The 14,941-nt window shown below is 42.9% G+C and overlaps 1 protein-coding gene across 2 annotated transcripts; it reads right to left on the bottom strand.

Moving 5' to 3' along the window:
• Positions 1 to 543: 543 nt before the first annotated feature.
• On the bottom strand, positions 544 to 10,668 carry PRELID3A (PRELI domain containing 3A). Of its 2 annotated transcripts, XM_053466204.1 has the most exons (7): positions 10,360 to 10,668; positions 6,759 to 6,927; positions 5,796 to 5,885; positions 5,632 to 5,702; positions 4,667 to 4,769; positions 1,724 to 1,816; positions 544 to 1,005 (listed from the first exon to the last, which is right to left on the bottom strand). In XM_053466204.1, exons 1-6 carry the CDS (start codon positions 10,389 to 10,391, stop codon positions 1,763 to 1,765), a joined length of 519 nt encoding a protein of 172 aa, XP_053322179.1. In that variant the 5' UTR covers positions 10,392 to 10,668; the 3' UTR covers positions 544 to 1,005; positions 1,724 to 1,762. The 2 variants fall into 2 exon arrangements, with proteins under 2 accessions (XP_053322179.1, XP_053322180.1); XM_053466205.1 differs by lacking the exon at positions 1,724 to 1,816.
• Positions 10,669 to 14,941: the final 4,273 nt, after the last annotated feature.

Raw genomic sequence — 14,941 nt, forward strand, 5'->3', positions numbered from 1 at the left:
TTTCACAGCACTGTAAGTATGGCTACCTTCAACCTTCATTATCTCCATCCTATATGGTTGCTTGAACATTTATCATCTCCTACCCATAAGCCATGGCTGCCCCAATTGCCTAAAGTTATAGTGCAATGTATTATGGAACAAGCTAAGCCATCTAGAAGCACCTTGGTTAAAAAAAAAAAAAGTTACATTATAAATTGTCATCTCACGAAAGCATTAGTGAGATTTAAATACAAGGTCAGTACCGGAAAGCCAACAAATTGGCACATTTCTCTATGCAAATAAATAACTAAACACTTTTTTTCTGGTATACCAAAGCAACTGAAACTGATACTCCTGCCACCATAGCTAAACAGACATAAAATATAATAATATAATAAAATATAGGGCTCCCTAAATTAAATTGTAAAGTTAATAGAAAAAACGATATAATGGATTTAGAGACCAGTCCTCCACCAGGGACACAGTTTAGTAACCTTCCAATAGTACTGTATTAAAATAGCCAAAACCTCATGAACTGGGGGTATTCATCAGATGGAAGGTATCTCATTGTATTCAGACTCTGAACTAATTTCACACAAATATTTGTAAAATCATATGTGTAAAACTAAACAAAACCCTTCCTGTGCTAACATGAATCTGTTGTACGTATATATTAGAATGATGGAAGAAAATTTCAGCAATCTGAGTATTAACCCATTACTTATACAGTCAATATAGGTCCCACTAATAGCGTTAAAGATTCCCAGTAAGCATTGCTGTATATTTATTGCAAAATATTGTTTTTGAGGTTGACCATTAAAAAATGTACAAATGCATAAAAAATAGAGGCTTGCCATTGAGTGCTTGTAGAGCCAAAAATAAAACCAAAACAGGAGAGTCTATGTGGCCGAACAGTATCTTCATAGCTGTTTTGGAAGATGTAGCTGCCATTGCTGAAATCTTGCCGTCTGGTCTCGAAATATCCCATCATCGTCGTTAAGTGACTCACTAAAGGGCCTCATGTCTCTAAGACAGAAAGAGTAATTATTAGCTGTTTTTCAACCACCTTACATCAGTAACAAGGCAGCACACTCCTTAATTACGGTCTTCTGTGAGACTCCACAGCACCCTCAGAACTCGATGGATACTTCTTTAAAAGATTTTCTTTTAAGAGCCAAATTCCTTAGCCGTTCTTGCCCAAATTCCATCAATGCCATGCTGGCCGGGGGCAAATGTAAAGCCATTTTACTGCTGTGCAAACTGGTACATGCATCCTAAAGCTATAGTAGTTAGAAGACTTCTGTCTCAGTGTTCTCCTTTCCTCTGTACTTAAGTATGCTTCCTGCGTATGCACTGATGGGGGTAGCTGCAGCCAATCACATGAATGATAGCTAAACACTGTCACTACCTCCGCCAACCATCACTGATTTCAATAAGTGCAAATTTTCCTAATGAAGCAGTTTAAACCACATTTGCTATACTTATTTTCAGTATGTGATATTTTGAACCTGTTTACACATATTCTGTTTGCAAACACATTTAGCAGATAAACACATCAACACACAAATATGTCATTATATAACATGCATACAGGTCTACAACAACCTAGCAATGTTAGATGCAGCAAGAAGAATTAATTAGTAAAGAGGGCAGGTATTGATTGTGCTCGAAATGTAACACGCTACTGACATGCCGACATCAGCAAGACAAGCAGATACAGCAGAGATAAGACGTTTATAGTTACCAGCAGTTAGAAAAAGCAGCACGGCAAAGCCAGGCACTGTTAGCTTACAGAGCTTGCAGAGTTTTGTATGATCCATTCAATTGCATCCCATCCCTGGAGCAACAAAGAAGAGGTTTAAATGTTTAATGATGCTGATACAAAGTGAGACAGCTTTTCGTAGTTCCATAGAAACAGATTTTGATAGCAGACAACCACCAACTGCTCTATAATAATAGATAATTAGACTTTTTTTCCATCTATTGTACTGTCCCGATTATGGGTTGCACTTTTTTTTGCTAATTTGAATCTTTAGATATTTAGGATGGCGAGCAATGTTTGCTCTCTGACAATGTCTCCCTACCTTCTCCGCTGACCACTTCCATGTCCCTGTCTCTTTTTCAGCAGCTTAGCTTCTTATCTTGCCTCTTCTTTCTTCATCCGCTTCTCCTCGGTATCAGCAACCTTGACCAAGCCTTTGGGAGAGCTTCCTCAAAAGGGTGGAGCCTCCACACACACACCCCTCTCTCCCATTGAAGGAACAGCTTTTCTACACCTTAATTTATCAGCAAATCGTTCTGCATTATTCTGGCTTCTTGGAATACTTCCACAAAAGGGCGGAGCCACAGCACACACCACGAGGACAGCCTCTCCCCTGTTCCTCCAATTGGGAGAGAAGGTGTGTGCACGTAGCCTCTGCCCTTTTGTGGAAGTGCTCCGGTCTGGTCAAAGCAGACGAAGAACAAGAAGAGGCAAGAGAAGAAGCAGAGCTGTGGAAAAGGAGACAGAGACACAGAAGCGTACGGCGGAGAACATAGGGAGACATTGAGAGAGAGTGTGAGAGAGCGTGAGTAAGAGTAAATGAGAGTGTGAGAGACCATGTGTAAAAGTGAGTGAGAAAATACTGTTTTTTTTCTGTAAACATGACATTTTCTTTAAAATGGCACCAAAATGGCACCAAATAGAGTGCGTCCTATAATCGGGACAATACAGTAAAATGCATCTTACTTTCTTAGTTTAATGTCCTACTCAATGATGTCATATGTCTTTCCCGGAAATACTTGAGTTCATACAGTGTAATAGCCCGCCATGCTGAAGGATTATTCCATGTATCCCCAGACTATCCCGGAAAGCTAGAAGAAAGCATTGCTCCCTACTTTCAACGTATTAATGATAGTTCCTCTTGACAGTCCAATTCTGAGTTATCTGTTTCATGTGAAATAAGTTAATTTAGAATAGCCTTCATGCAGTGAATATCCTACTAACTTGGTTGGTCTTTGTCCCAGTTTATTAATATGATTAATATGAAAAAGTGGCTTCTCTTTCTCGCCAGTCCTATCTGTCTAAAGGATAAAATGTAAGATGATGGAAGAGAAGGGCAGCTGCTGCAGCATATTGAAGTGCTCATATTGAAGTACTCACACAGTACTTCTTTACAGGGGGGTCAGGGGCATTAACTGCATTGAAACTGTAATTTCCTAAAACAGAATGTATCATGGGAGGGATTGACCAGCAGCCAATAGCCAACTTTTATCCCAGTTTCTAGATATAGTTAGATTCTAAAACTTTATAAATTTAAGATTATATGGCAGTGATCAAGGTTTTAACCACACAACGCTCAACTCTGGTGGAGAAAAGTCCAGTTTATTTACGAGACGAAAAAGACACATAGTCCGTCAAGTTTCCAATAAACATATCTGGTGATCCATATTGACGAACTAGCTTTCAGTGCCCTGTTCCAGATCATTAATTAATGCATTAAATAGAAAGTGACCAGTGAGGTCAGAACCTTTTCCATTTCAATTAACTAAAGAACTACTACAAGTCAGTTTGAGGAAGCCCACGGGCAAAAAGCGTATCGGAGGATTCACAGAGACACTTAAATAGAGTATATTTTATGATAGTTTTGTAATTTATGTAATAAAGTATTTATTCTACATTTTACATCACCTTTTATATTATATTTATATACATATACTCCATAAACTCTGCTGGATCCACTCTGCTGTTCATCACCTTAAAGGGGTAGTACTGCCCTAAGTCAGTACCGTGCTCTTTATCCCTGGAGCCAGGTTACAGGCTCTAGGCAAGGTGAGAGGCTAACTGTAGCCATCTGTTTCTGGTCCATTTTGGATGTGTTGCAATACTGCTCTATGTGATTTTATCCATTTGTAGATATCGCCATTCAAATACAGTTGGGGGTGTGATCCCTAATCATACCAGGCGTTGATGATTTGAGTCAGTCTTTGTCTGACTCATCAGAATGTGAGTTTTTTATACATTTTTTTTTTAAAATTGCTATATTTTAACATACAGAGTGCACTATTATTATTTTTTTCCTTGTCATTTTTTATGTCATTTATTCTACATAACCCATTGGGGTGAGTTACGTTTATATTTACTTCTGTCGCTCTGCTCACTGTTGGTGGGTTGCACCACCAATACCTGTCTTTTATCTTGTTGAAGTGTGGGAGAGTGGGATTCCCACAGAGTGTTGTAGCGCATGTACACTTTTACCTATTGTTTTTTTTTCAATTTTGGGTGGCATATATGCCTAATATTATTCTCTATATAGTGGGAGCTTGCTTATAGATATGTATATGTCCAATTTATTTTCTATATAGTAGGAGCATACATGCATATGCTTATCAGTTGTGTATTCCCATTAATTTATCTTTATTTTGAGGGGTTTTTTTATCATGTAATGGTTTACTTATTTAATAAGTATTTATTTTATATACTATTCCGTGTTGTTGCAAATTTTTTAAACACAATTTTTCTTTATATAATAATTTTATAGGTGTTTCTTGTGAAATCATTGGAAAATGTATTTAGACGTTACAGTACATAGTTATTATTCCAATGAATCCTAAAATTACCTTTCTCCGTACAAAACGCCAAAACACCCCATTTCCGTCCTCTTTAATGAATGCAAAGGATCACCAAAGGATGCCATTCACAACATACCTTTCTAGCATTGGAAGAAATTGTGTTAGCCATCAATCCTTCCAGATAACTGCTTAGACTCACTCCCTTTACAGTAATTATGGCTTCTTGAGTTAGAACAGTCCTGTAGTTAAACAAAAGAAATAAATAAAATAATGATTTTGCAGATTCCACCCTATGATTAATTATCTGCAATATGATTTCCATTCATTAAGGAGCACCCAAGCCCCATTTTCATGTTAAATGCATAATGGAGTTCATTGATTTTTGTTGATTGTTTTTCATATTTAGCTCCTCCCCAGCTGCCTCTATTGAAACCAGAGAGCATACCTCAATATGCTTCTCACACATGCTCAGTAGAGCTCCCACTGAAATCAATTGGAGTAACAACAGCCAATTACATGCATGCTATTTGAACACATGTTTTAGCAGCATATATATGATTGGCTTCCTTTTTGGTGACTTCAATGGGAGTTCTAGTGAGAATGTGCAATAAGTGTACATACTAATGTGTAATCATACTAATTACGAAGGAATTACATTTCATAATTCCAATAACTAAAATCCATAAACATTGTGAGGCAAAGGCCAGTGTGCCCTGGAAATCTGAAGCCAACAACAAAAATGGATGAAGAAGGATAAGGAAGCTAAATAGCTCTTTCCATGCTCATGTGTCTCTGAGTATTTATTTTTAACGATGGAAGGCAAACTATCCGTCACCTCTTCCTTTATTGAATAGACCCAATATGGAGCCAATAGGCCCAATATGGAGCCATCTCTTACCAATTTACACTCACATCTCTATATATATGCTGCAATTCCCCTCCACCATTCCCCAACCTCTCTCTCTTCCTCTTTTCTCTCCTCCCTTTGCAGTCCGGTATGCCAATAAATGAAAGCATTAATCACTGGTATAGGAGAAGACAATGTGGGGCAAGAGACGAGGTTACACAGAATACGGTTACACAGAAGACGAGGGAACTTACTCTTCTGGATTTTCTGGATGTGGAGTGTAAACCAACCGTTCATCAACAGACACCAAATTTGTAAGTGTGATCTGAAACCGAAGCAGAGTGAATAAATGTGCATGTTTCTTTACACCAGCTGCACACGCCATTCCGCAGCACCGAATCCGTAACAATTTACTCACATTTGTTGAGCACAGAACCATTTTCTTTTCTACCGGATCAACTACGGAATGTTCATTGATATATGTTAACGTCCGACTGGTCCCAAGAATCTAAAATCAATGAAAAATCTTTTTTACGATTTAAATGTTCATGTATATTTTTAATTACATAATAACAAAAGAAGTAATTTGCATTCCTTATATATTATATATTATATATTACATTATATCACATTTCATCTCTTTAGCTAAACATATTAAGACTCCTTTCCTGATAATTTTTATCCTACAAACCATTTGTCATTTTTGTTCCCCTCCTCTGAATTCTCTCCAAAAATTTAAATATATTTAAAAATTAAATTTCTGATTCAAATAAAATCTGGGTTAAAAAAAAAGAATTTATATACTTTCACTTACATACATTACCTCCTTTAATTTCCTCTCCATTCCCACCTAGCACGATATGGAATATTAAACTTATTTTGTTAATAGCCCCTAAACATTTATTTTAATTACTGCTACCAAAATATCGTACACTGCCGGGCTCCAGACATTTGGCAGCAAGGTTCTGGAAGCGTTCTGAACTGCCTGCTAGCCATGATCGGCTCGGTTTCATTATGAAGCTCTGAAAAGGCTTTAGTCTCTGCTGCAATCTGCTCCGCTAGTCAGCAGAATACGGGCTCTACCGGCTAATTCCTCGTCTGCAGCTAAACGTATTTTACTTTTTCCAACGCTCAGCTGATATAACTTGGTAACTTTGCTGTCTTCCAAACCTTCTGATCAGCTAAACCGAGTTGTCATTTCTCTGGAGAGGGCTCTGTAGCTGCAAATCCTGAATGAATATCAGAATACCTTGAAGGTTAGCAACTAGACCCCGAAAAATGACATAATTATTTAGGTCTTCGTTACCTTTTCAGAATTTGGATACTAAATAAGCAATGCAGCAACTTGACATAACCTAAAATATGGTCATTGCATACATACCGCCCTCACAAGGCCCGGGAGCCCCCATTCTGTGCTGAGGAGCCGATGACTGTGGAGTCTGCCCTGGGTATCAAGACTACGGTCCACCACGTCTACTCCTACCACGCAAGGATTCATGGGATTGGGGTATTTCCTCATAGCTGCCTTTATTACCGTATCCCACGGGTGACTGAAAGGGAAAAAAGTAAGGGTTAAGCCATTTCATTTCAACCTTTGAAGTTACAGCACAACCACCAAGCTTTCCTCCAAGCTGTACATACACTATAAGGACAAAAGTATTGGGACGCTTGACCATTACACCAACATGTACTTTGATGACATTGCATTCTAATATGTAGTTTGTCCCCCCTTTGCAGCTATAGCAGCCTCCACTATTCTGGGAAGGATTTTCACAAGATTTTGGAGGGTTTCTGTGCTAATTTTTGCCCATTTAGCCAGTAGAGCATTTGTGAGGTCAGGCACTGATGCTGGACAAAAGGCCTGGCTCACAATCTCCGTTCCAGTTCATCCCAGAGTTTGATGAGGTTGAGGTCAGGGCTCTATGCAGCCGGTGAAGTTCCTCCACACCAAACTCATCCAACCATGTCTTTATTGACCTTGCTTTGTGTACTGGGGCTCAATCATGCTGGGATAGAAGAGGGCCTTCCTTAAACTGTTCCCACAAGCTTGGAAGCATAGCATTGTCTAAAATGTCTTGGTATGTCCCCTTCAGCACATTCTGGACAATGCTTTGCTTCCAAAATAGCCAGTATGCAGCCGCCCCCAAAACCATGCAAAAGAAATGATGATGACCTACCATAGTCTGCTATCATATAAAAAGTAAGCATTCCCAGAAAAAAATATTACTGAGGCAAATCTTTAATTGATGAAAGAATTATATTGCTTAAGGGTTTATCATTCAGCAGTAAATCATATTTCTGGTGCTGTGTTTGGTCAGCAGACTACAAGGGACAGCACCGTTGTATAACGCATTGTACAGCACTATGGAATCTGTCGACGCTATATAAATAAAAGGTAATAATAAGCAATTATACCAGTATAGTCCCCCAATATACATACAGGATATATATATATATATTAACATATATGTCACGGTATTTCCCCAGTACTGTTTACAGGGGACCCAGTGTGTTTGTTTGTTTGATCATGTACCCTTCATCCGCTTCCATCTTCCCCGAGGAAAATGACAAAAAATAGCATTTTCAGACACACGGCATTGTGCGTTAGCGTGACAGAATGTCATACCCACCATCTATTTCAAAAGGATAATAAACCATGACATTACTTCAGCTTCCCCTGATATGTATGGAGTCGGAATTATTTATGTGTAAACACAGCGCTACACAGGCTGCATCCTTTTTAAAACAATATAGTATTCTTTTTGCTGTAATCTATTGGGTACTGCACCTATAATAAATGATTATAATGTATTTATATAACTTGGCTCTGATTAGTTACTGTGAAAAGGCCACTTATTGCTACAGGCCAACAACAGAATACGTGGCTCTTGTCACTTTAACATATATTAGCTGTATGGTCCCTTTATATTTTCATGGCGTCTCCCAAGCAAATGCATGGGGGGGTTCTGTAGACTCTCCATATTCATTTGTCTTTCCCCCAGCTATTTTCCGTACAGGAGATGAGTTCTGCCATCTCCATGGACGTTATACTTACCACCACTCAGCTCCGGCGCAAACACTGCTGGTAGGGGGTCTGAAAAGCTCTCCCATTCAATGGAAGTCCTTTCCTGCCACGACCGGCTGCTTACATGCCAACTCCCATGACCTAACACTAGCAAAGGGATTAAGGTTTCTACTCTTTTAGGGGCTTCGGCAAAGTCCTGGCTCTTACGCATCAAAGCAAAGGCAAAGAGAGTAAAGGAGACCACACATCCTAACGCTGTGACGTATTCTGGCCAAGGCCGGCAGGTCCAAGGGGCCGGCAGATAGGGAACCTCAGGCTATGCCACAACTCATAGTACCAGCAAAAAGGGAGATCACTGGAAATAACACCATGGAGGGCCGAGCCCAGTCGACACAGTCCTCCATACTCCTTTATTAGTGGGACGCCAGGACATGACATCATATCCCGTTGCCAGAAGTAAGCAGGCGGCACTGCCCTGGGCCCAAAGGTCCCAGACATCACTGCCCCTTCGTCTTTTAACAAGCAGTCTGGATCGACACAACAGGCATAAAAATTGTCCTGTATAATCCGCTGCCTCTACAATGTAGCAATTTGCTCCTGTTTGGCTCCATCTACTTCTTTCCCGCTGGATAAAAGCACAAGAGGCCAGATGACGACTACAGTGACTTCTACTAGACACCGGACGCCAAGCGTCAGCTCCCACCGTCCTGCGGCGACATTAACAATTTAGAGTTCAACGGAACAAGTAGCTGCCACGGAAAAGCAGAATCCCATCCGTTAGCAATGTAGGGATAGGATTCCAGGAGGAAAGAACGCTGCATAAATAATGCATTAAAGAAGACAGATGATGGACGCCAAACCGTTATTATAAACCTGTGCCGGAGACACCTCCTCTAATAAAGACATCTTCCATATCCGTTGGTGGTATCTGAGGTCCCGTCTGGAAACCACCTTCAATCTAATCCATCTCACCGATAGTAACGTAGTCACTTAGGATGAAATAAAACACAAGGAATTGACTTCATCCGTGCTGTTGATCTAGAAGACGGCAATTTCCTGACTCTATAATGGATTTCTCCTCAACAAACTATAAGTAATCCCGTCCTCGTAACCAGTTATTAACTCTACATAAATAAATAAATAATAATCACCTCTTATTAATGCTGTATAACCCAAACCATGTATTTCACGGCGCAGCACGTGCGGTGAGTGAATTCCTCCTCTGTATTGTTCTTACTGTAAGGAAGCCTTAGCGCTGCTTTGCGTGACAATCTCTTGGACGTCATTAACCGGGGAAAGGCACGTTTCTTTAAGGCTCTCGCTTGAGCTCCCTGACCCGGCCGCTAATGGTTCTGGCTGCTGCCCTCATCAATGCACAGAACAGGCAATCTGCGGGCTGCCACCGGCCCATCACTGCGGGCTGCCACCATCCCATCACTGCGGTCTGCCGCCATCCCATCACTGCAAGCTGTCACCGGCCCATCACTGCGGGCGGCCCCGGCCCATCACTGCGGGCTGCCACCATCCCATCACTGCGGTCTGCCACCATCCCATCACTGCAAGCTGTCACCGGCCCATCACTGCGGGCTGCCACCATCCCATCACTGCAGGCTGCCACCGGCCCATCACTACAAGCTGTCACCGGCCCATCACTGCGGGCTGCCACCATCCCATCACTGCAGGCTGCCACCGGCCCATCACTACAAGCTGCCACCGGCCCATCACTGCGGGCTAACACTGGCCCATCAATGCGGGCTAACACTGGCCCATCACTGCAGGCTGCCACCATCCCATCACTGCTGGCTGCCACCATCCCATCACTGCGGGCTAACACTGGCCCATCAATGCGAGGTCCATGTTCCCCAGTGGGAGATCCGGTAACGCTCCATGCATCCAGCTGCTGAGCCGATACTATTCCCAACACACAGGCAGGGGCAGTACCCGGTGACCCCCTCACCTGAACACATGCTCCGAGCTCCAGATCTTCATGTCTCCCTCGGTATCAGGGCTCTGTGGCGTTTGGATTCGGGGCTGTCACTGCTAGGACTGCATGGACACGGAGATCGGGGCTCAAAGAACAAGGCACGGCTCCGCCAGGCCCCGCAGATCGGGTGTCTCGGTCCGGTGCATGTATGCGATCACGGGTACATATCAGGGCCGCTTCAGCGGGCTAACCGTGCATGGAGCGCCGGGCATTGTGTGTGAGGAGGACGCCCTGCTGCCCGCATGCAGATGCTCTCTCCCCGGCTGGGTACCGCTTGTGATACTCGATACATGGCTCCCTCCCATCCTCCCGCCTGCGTCACGGGTCATAGCGGTGCCGGGGATGCCCGTCACTGAGTGCGGGGCTTGCTGGAGAGCTGCCGGGGGGGCATCTCCGCTGTGTGACACGGCAGAGACAGCCCAGTCAGCTGCAACACCCATCACACTCAGCCATAATGTTACGGGTCCTACATGTTAAGGGCAAATCCATGATGTGAGAACAGCCTACTAGTGCTTATATAATGCAAGCAACAGAACTCCTCCAGCCACCCTAACCCAAGGCGGTGTAACCAGGGAAGTGCTGCAGCCTACTGACCCAGGGGCAAGTGAGGCCTCATTGTCCCTTTGCCCCCCCAAGCATATGCACTGACACACATATGTAACATGTACATATGCACATACACACATACACTTACACACTTACATCTCGCCCGCTCACTCCCTCACCCATTGCCTCACTGGTGGGTGCAGCATTGATTTAGTATAGGGTCACCACGCATTATTTAACCCTCTGTGTGCTGCTCCTAAATTGTTTACAGAGGGCCAGTCCGACCTTAATGCAAGTTGACACATTGTTCCAAAATCTCAAGAGACATGGCATTAAGTTTGCTTTAATGTACGTTGCTGAGAGTTTTACATATGGCATTGGTATGAGTATGTGCAGTCACTGTATGACACAACAGCTCTTGAAAAGAAAAAAATGAATTGGGGCAGTTAAAATAATTCTTTGACAGAGCAGAACACCATAATCATTAGCCACATCATATCTCATTGCGCATGGGATACATTTAAATTCCAAACAGGATACATACAGGGTAAGGGAGTATGTATGTATGTATGTTAGAATGAGAATGTATATATAAGTGTGTGTTAACATGAATGCGTATGTGTAAATGTTTGTGTGTGTGACCAAAGGTTTAAACAGTGCTGTATAGATCTTCAGCGCTGTCCTAGGCCTAATCCATGGCAGCCCCACCAGCTGCTCCCTCCATGCCGTCATCTCTCATATCCCGCTGCTCTGCCTTTTTAAGGAACCAAATGGAAGTAACCAACTCAGCACTGTCCTCCATACTGTTAATGGACCAGTTGGGAATCTGTGATGTTACTTTTAACTGGTCCATTGAGCAGTGGTCCTACAGGAAGCCTGATCGGCCAAAATGTTGAAGAAGGGCTGCCAGCGCTTGGACCTGCCACCCTAGGCCTAGTCAGCTCAAGCCAGAATACCTCACTGGGCTTATACCCTGTCCTCCAGCTAGTAAATGTCTGTGCATTCTGAAAAGGGGATGAGATGGAGCATTCTACGGGCACGATGCCTTGTGACACAACGCCATATGCATACCTGGGAACTTGTGGAGCCCAGGGCCTACCCTTGCTGGAAGATCCCGGTGACAACAGTGGGCAGTCCCGCTGACATTGCAGGAAACACCCCCATTTAAAGATTAAATGGGCGAGGAGTGGGGCGTCTAAAGACCCCACTCCTATGACCCAGAGGATTCTGCTGTTGACCCTGAGAAGCGTCGCTTCTCCTGGGGGTTCTCCAGGTCAAACCCAGAGAGTTCCCAGGCATGGCCATATGTGATGTCACACTTTACCCACATAACATCATATGGGGTCAAGTGTCACAGTATGAGATTCTTTAAAGCTGGCATGTCTACTGTCAGAGGGCATTGCTTAGGGCAGGCATGTCCTTCGGCCCGCGTTCCGGACTGATAAGGCCCCACAGAAAAGTTGCCCAAATATAGATCTGTTTTTTTGATATTAAAGGCAGAGTGATTTAACACCTGTTTAGATTTGTCATCCAAGTCACAAAATGAAAAGTATGCCGTTTTCAATAAACTTTGCATAAAATAGTTAATTTGCATTTAATTTTAATGGTTCAAAGAATGTCAGGCAAAATGGTCGGCCCTCGCACATGTTCACTTCATCAAATCACACACGATATCCTTGTCAGGTTACCCCAAATGAGACAGAATCAGAATTGAGGTGGCATACCATAGAACGAGTAATCTGAATTTCCGGTCAGAGTACGGTGACCCGTAGCAGGCTTCACATACAAATACTAGCAGCGTGCGCATGCACTAGATGTTTCTCCTGACTGATTGGGTTCACTTAGTGATCCTACAACAACAGGATAGTCCCATGAGGTCACTGTTCTTACATTGCTTCTCATGAGAATTCTATTTAAAACTTGAAAAAACTTACACTGGAAATGTTTACAGCTGCCAGCAAACCAAACGAGTATTCATGTACAGGGCCAGACCGGCAATGACGGAGAGGTCCTGGCACTTCGAGGCCACCAGCCAGCTATGGACATAACTGTGGCCGACGACCGGATATGTACATTTTTCTGCTCACCTAGCATGTGTCAGACACATGCATTTTTGTGTTAACGGACGCTGCAAAGTCTGGATATGGGTATTGCAATAATGACCTGGCATATATATTAATAAAAGATTGTATTTCTATTACATTTTATTTCAATTCAGAGATATCCATGTATAAAGAGCCTCAGATGTGGTTGCCAACTAGGCTGTATGCATATCGGCACCAAACCACAACCCTGTCTGCACTGTCACCTGATTGCACACTGCATCTGTGATGTCAGAGAGCAGCATTAGTGCTCACAGTCTCCATGGCAACCCAGATCTGTGTTGGAGCTAACATTTTCACTAGCACTATATATTTATAGCGCAATATATACATAGATGCCAACATTCACAAAAAATTATTCCAGGGCCACTTTGCAGTACAACTAATTTCTCACTTAAAAAATGACCACACCCACTGCTACAAAGCTCCACCCACTCTACCCAATCCATATAATTAGCATAATCTAACCCAGCCTAGTTATTATGGCTCAGATTATATCACCAACACTATCATACATCCTTGGTATGTGGTAGATACATTAGCAGCACAGCATCTATATCAAGCCTGTGTGTTGGATATCGGTGGTGACACTCAGTACAAATAAATTAAGACCTTGTGCAGTCATAGTCTACACCATAGAACAGACATTACTTCACAAAAATAATTATATTGGGGGGTGAATATTGCAAAAAAACTGAAAATATGAAATGAAGGGTATAGAAGGAGAATTTACAGAATGGAATTAATGAGAGAAATGGGAGTGTACACATATGCAATTAGCCTCTTTTCACACCACCATTTCAACACACCTGACAGTGGTACAGCATAACTCCCATCATTATGTACTGAACCTGACAGTGGTGCACCACACATGTGTATAGTGAGCCGCACACAGATGGGGTACAGCATAACTCCTATGATTATATAGTAATCCAGACACAGACGGTAGTGCAGTATGACTCCTATCATTATTTAGTGATCCATGTCACTAAGCTCATACCAGGGGGAAACGGAGGAAGAATGGCGACAGAAGAACAAGAAGAGGCAAGTGAAAAATCAGAGCTGCAGGAAAAAAGAAGGGGATGCAGAAATGGTTGGTGGAGATGGTAGGGAGACTCAGCTGGCACAGTCTCCATCACTCGCTCTGCATTCCCGGTCTGATGTGCCCCTGCTGTTCCGAACGCCCTGTCTAGGCTTGGCTCTAATCACAGGTGCAGTATTTTCTTTCACCCAACAGCCGCAACTGCTGGTTTCTTGGGACATGTCCAGGGACACTTAAAGTACAGAAACAAGCTCAACCATCCCGGGACTGTCCCATGAAAAATGGGAGAGTTGTCAACTACATATATTTAGATCAATACTTTTGACACTTTAGCTGCTGCTGGATGTTAGTCCCAACTTTGTGGCTGACACCACCACATTAGAAACAGATTAGAGGTTTTAAATTCACTGAAATGATTTGTTATTCCCTGCACATCTTTCATCCACCATCCATGGAGACCAAACGGATCTCTGTTCCAAATCAGCCTGCCCTTGGTGAGCTCTTTCTGACTTATTGCATCATCTCTTTCAGGTTAGATTATTCATTCCACTCTGACTCACGTGGCACTGCTGACTACCCAATAGGGCAGTATATATATGCAGTATATATATATATATATATATATATATATATACCGTATTGGCTCGAATATAGGCCGCACTTTTTTCCCCCACTTTAAGTTTTTAAAGTGGGGGTGCGGCCTATATTCGGGGTCTAGCGCCCGACGCCCGGGACATGCAGTCCCGGGCGCTGGGCAGGCAGCGGGGTTAAGATACAGATCCCCCGCAGCGGTGCAGGGGACCTGCATCCTTCTCCCCGATACGCTCAGACAGCCTCCCCTGCCAGCACTTCCCACGGGGGGGGC

The sequence above is a fragment of the Spea bombifrons genome, chromosome 5, assembly GCF_027358695.1.
Source record: "Spea bombifrons isolate aSpeBom1 chromosome 5, aSpeBom1.2.pri, whole genome shotgun sequence".
Classification (NCBI taxonomy): Eukaryota; Metazoa; Chordata; class Amphibia; order Anura; family Pelobatidae; genus Spea; species Spea bombifrons.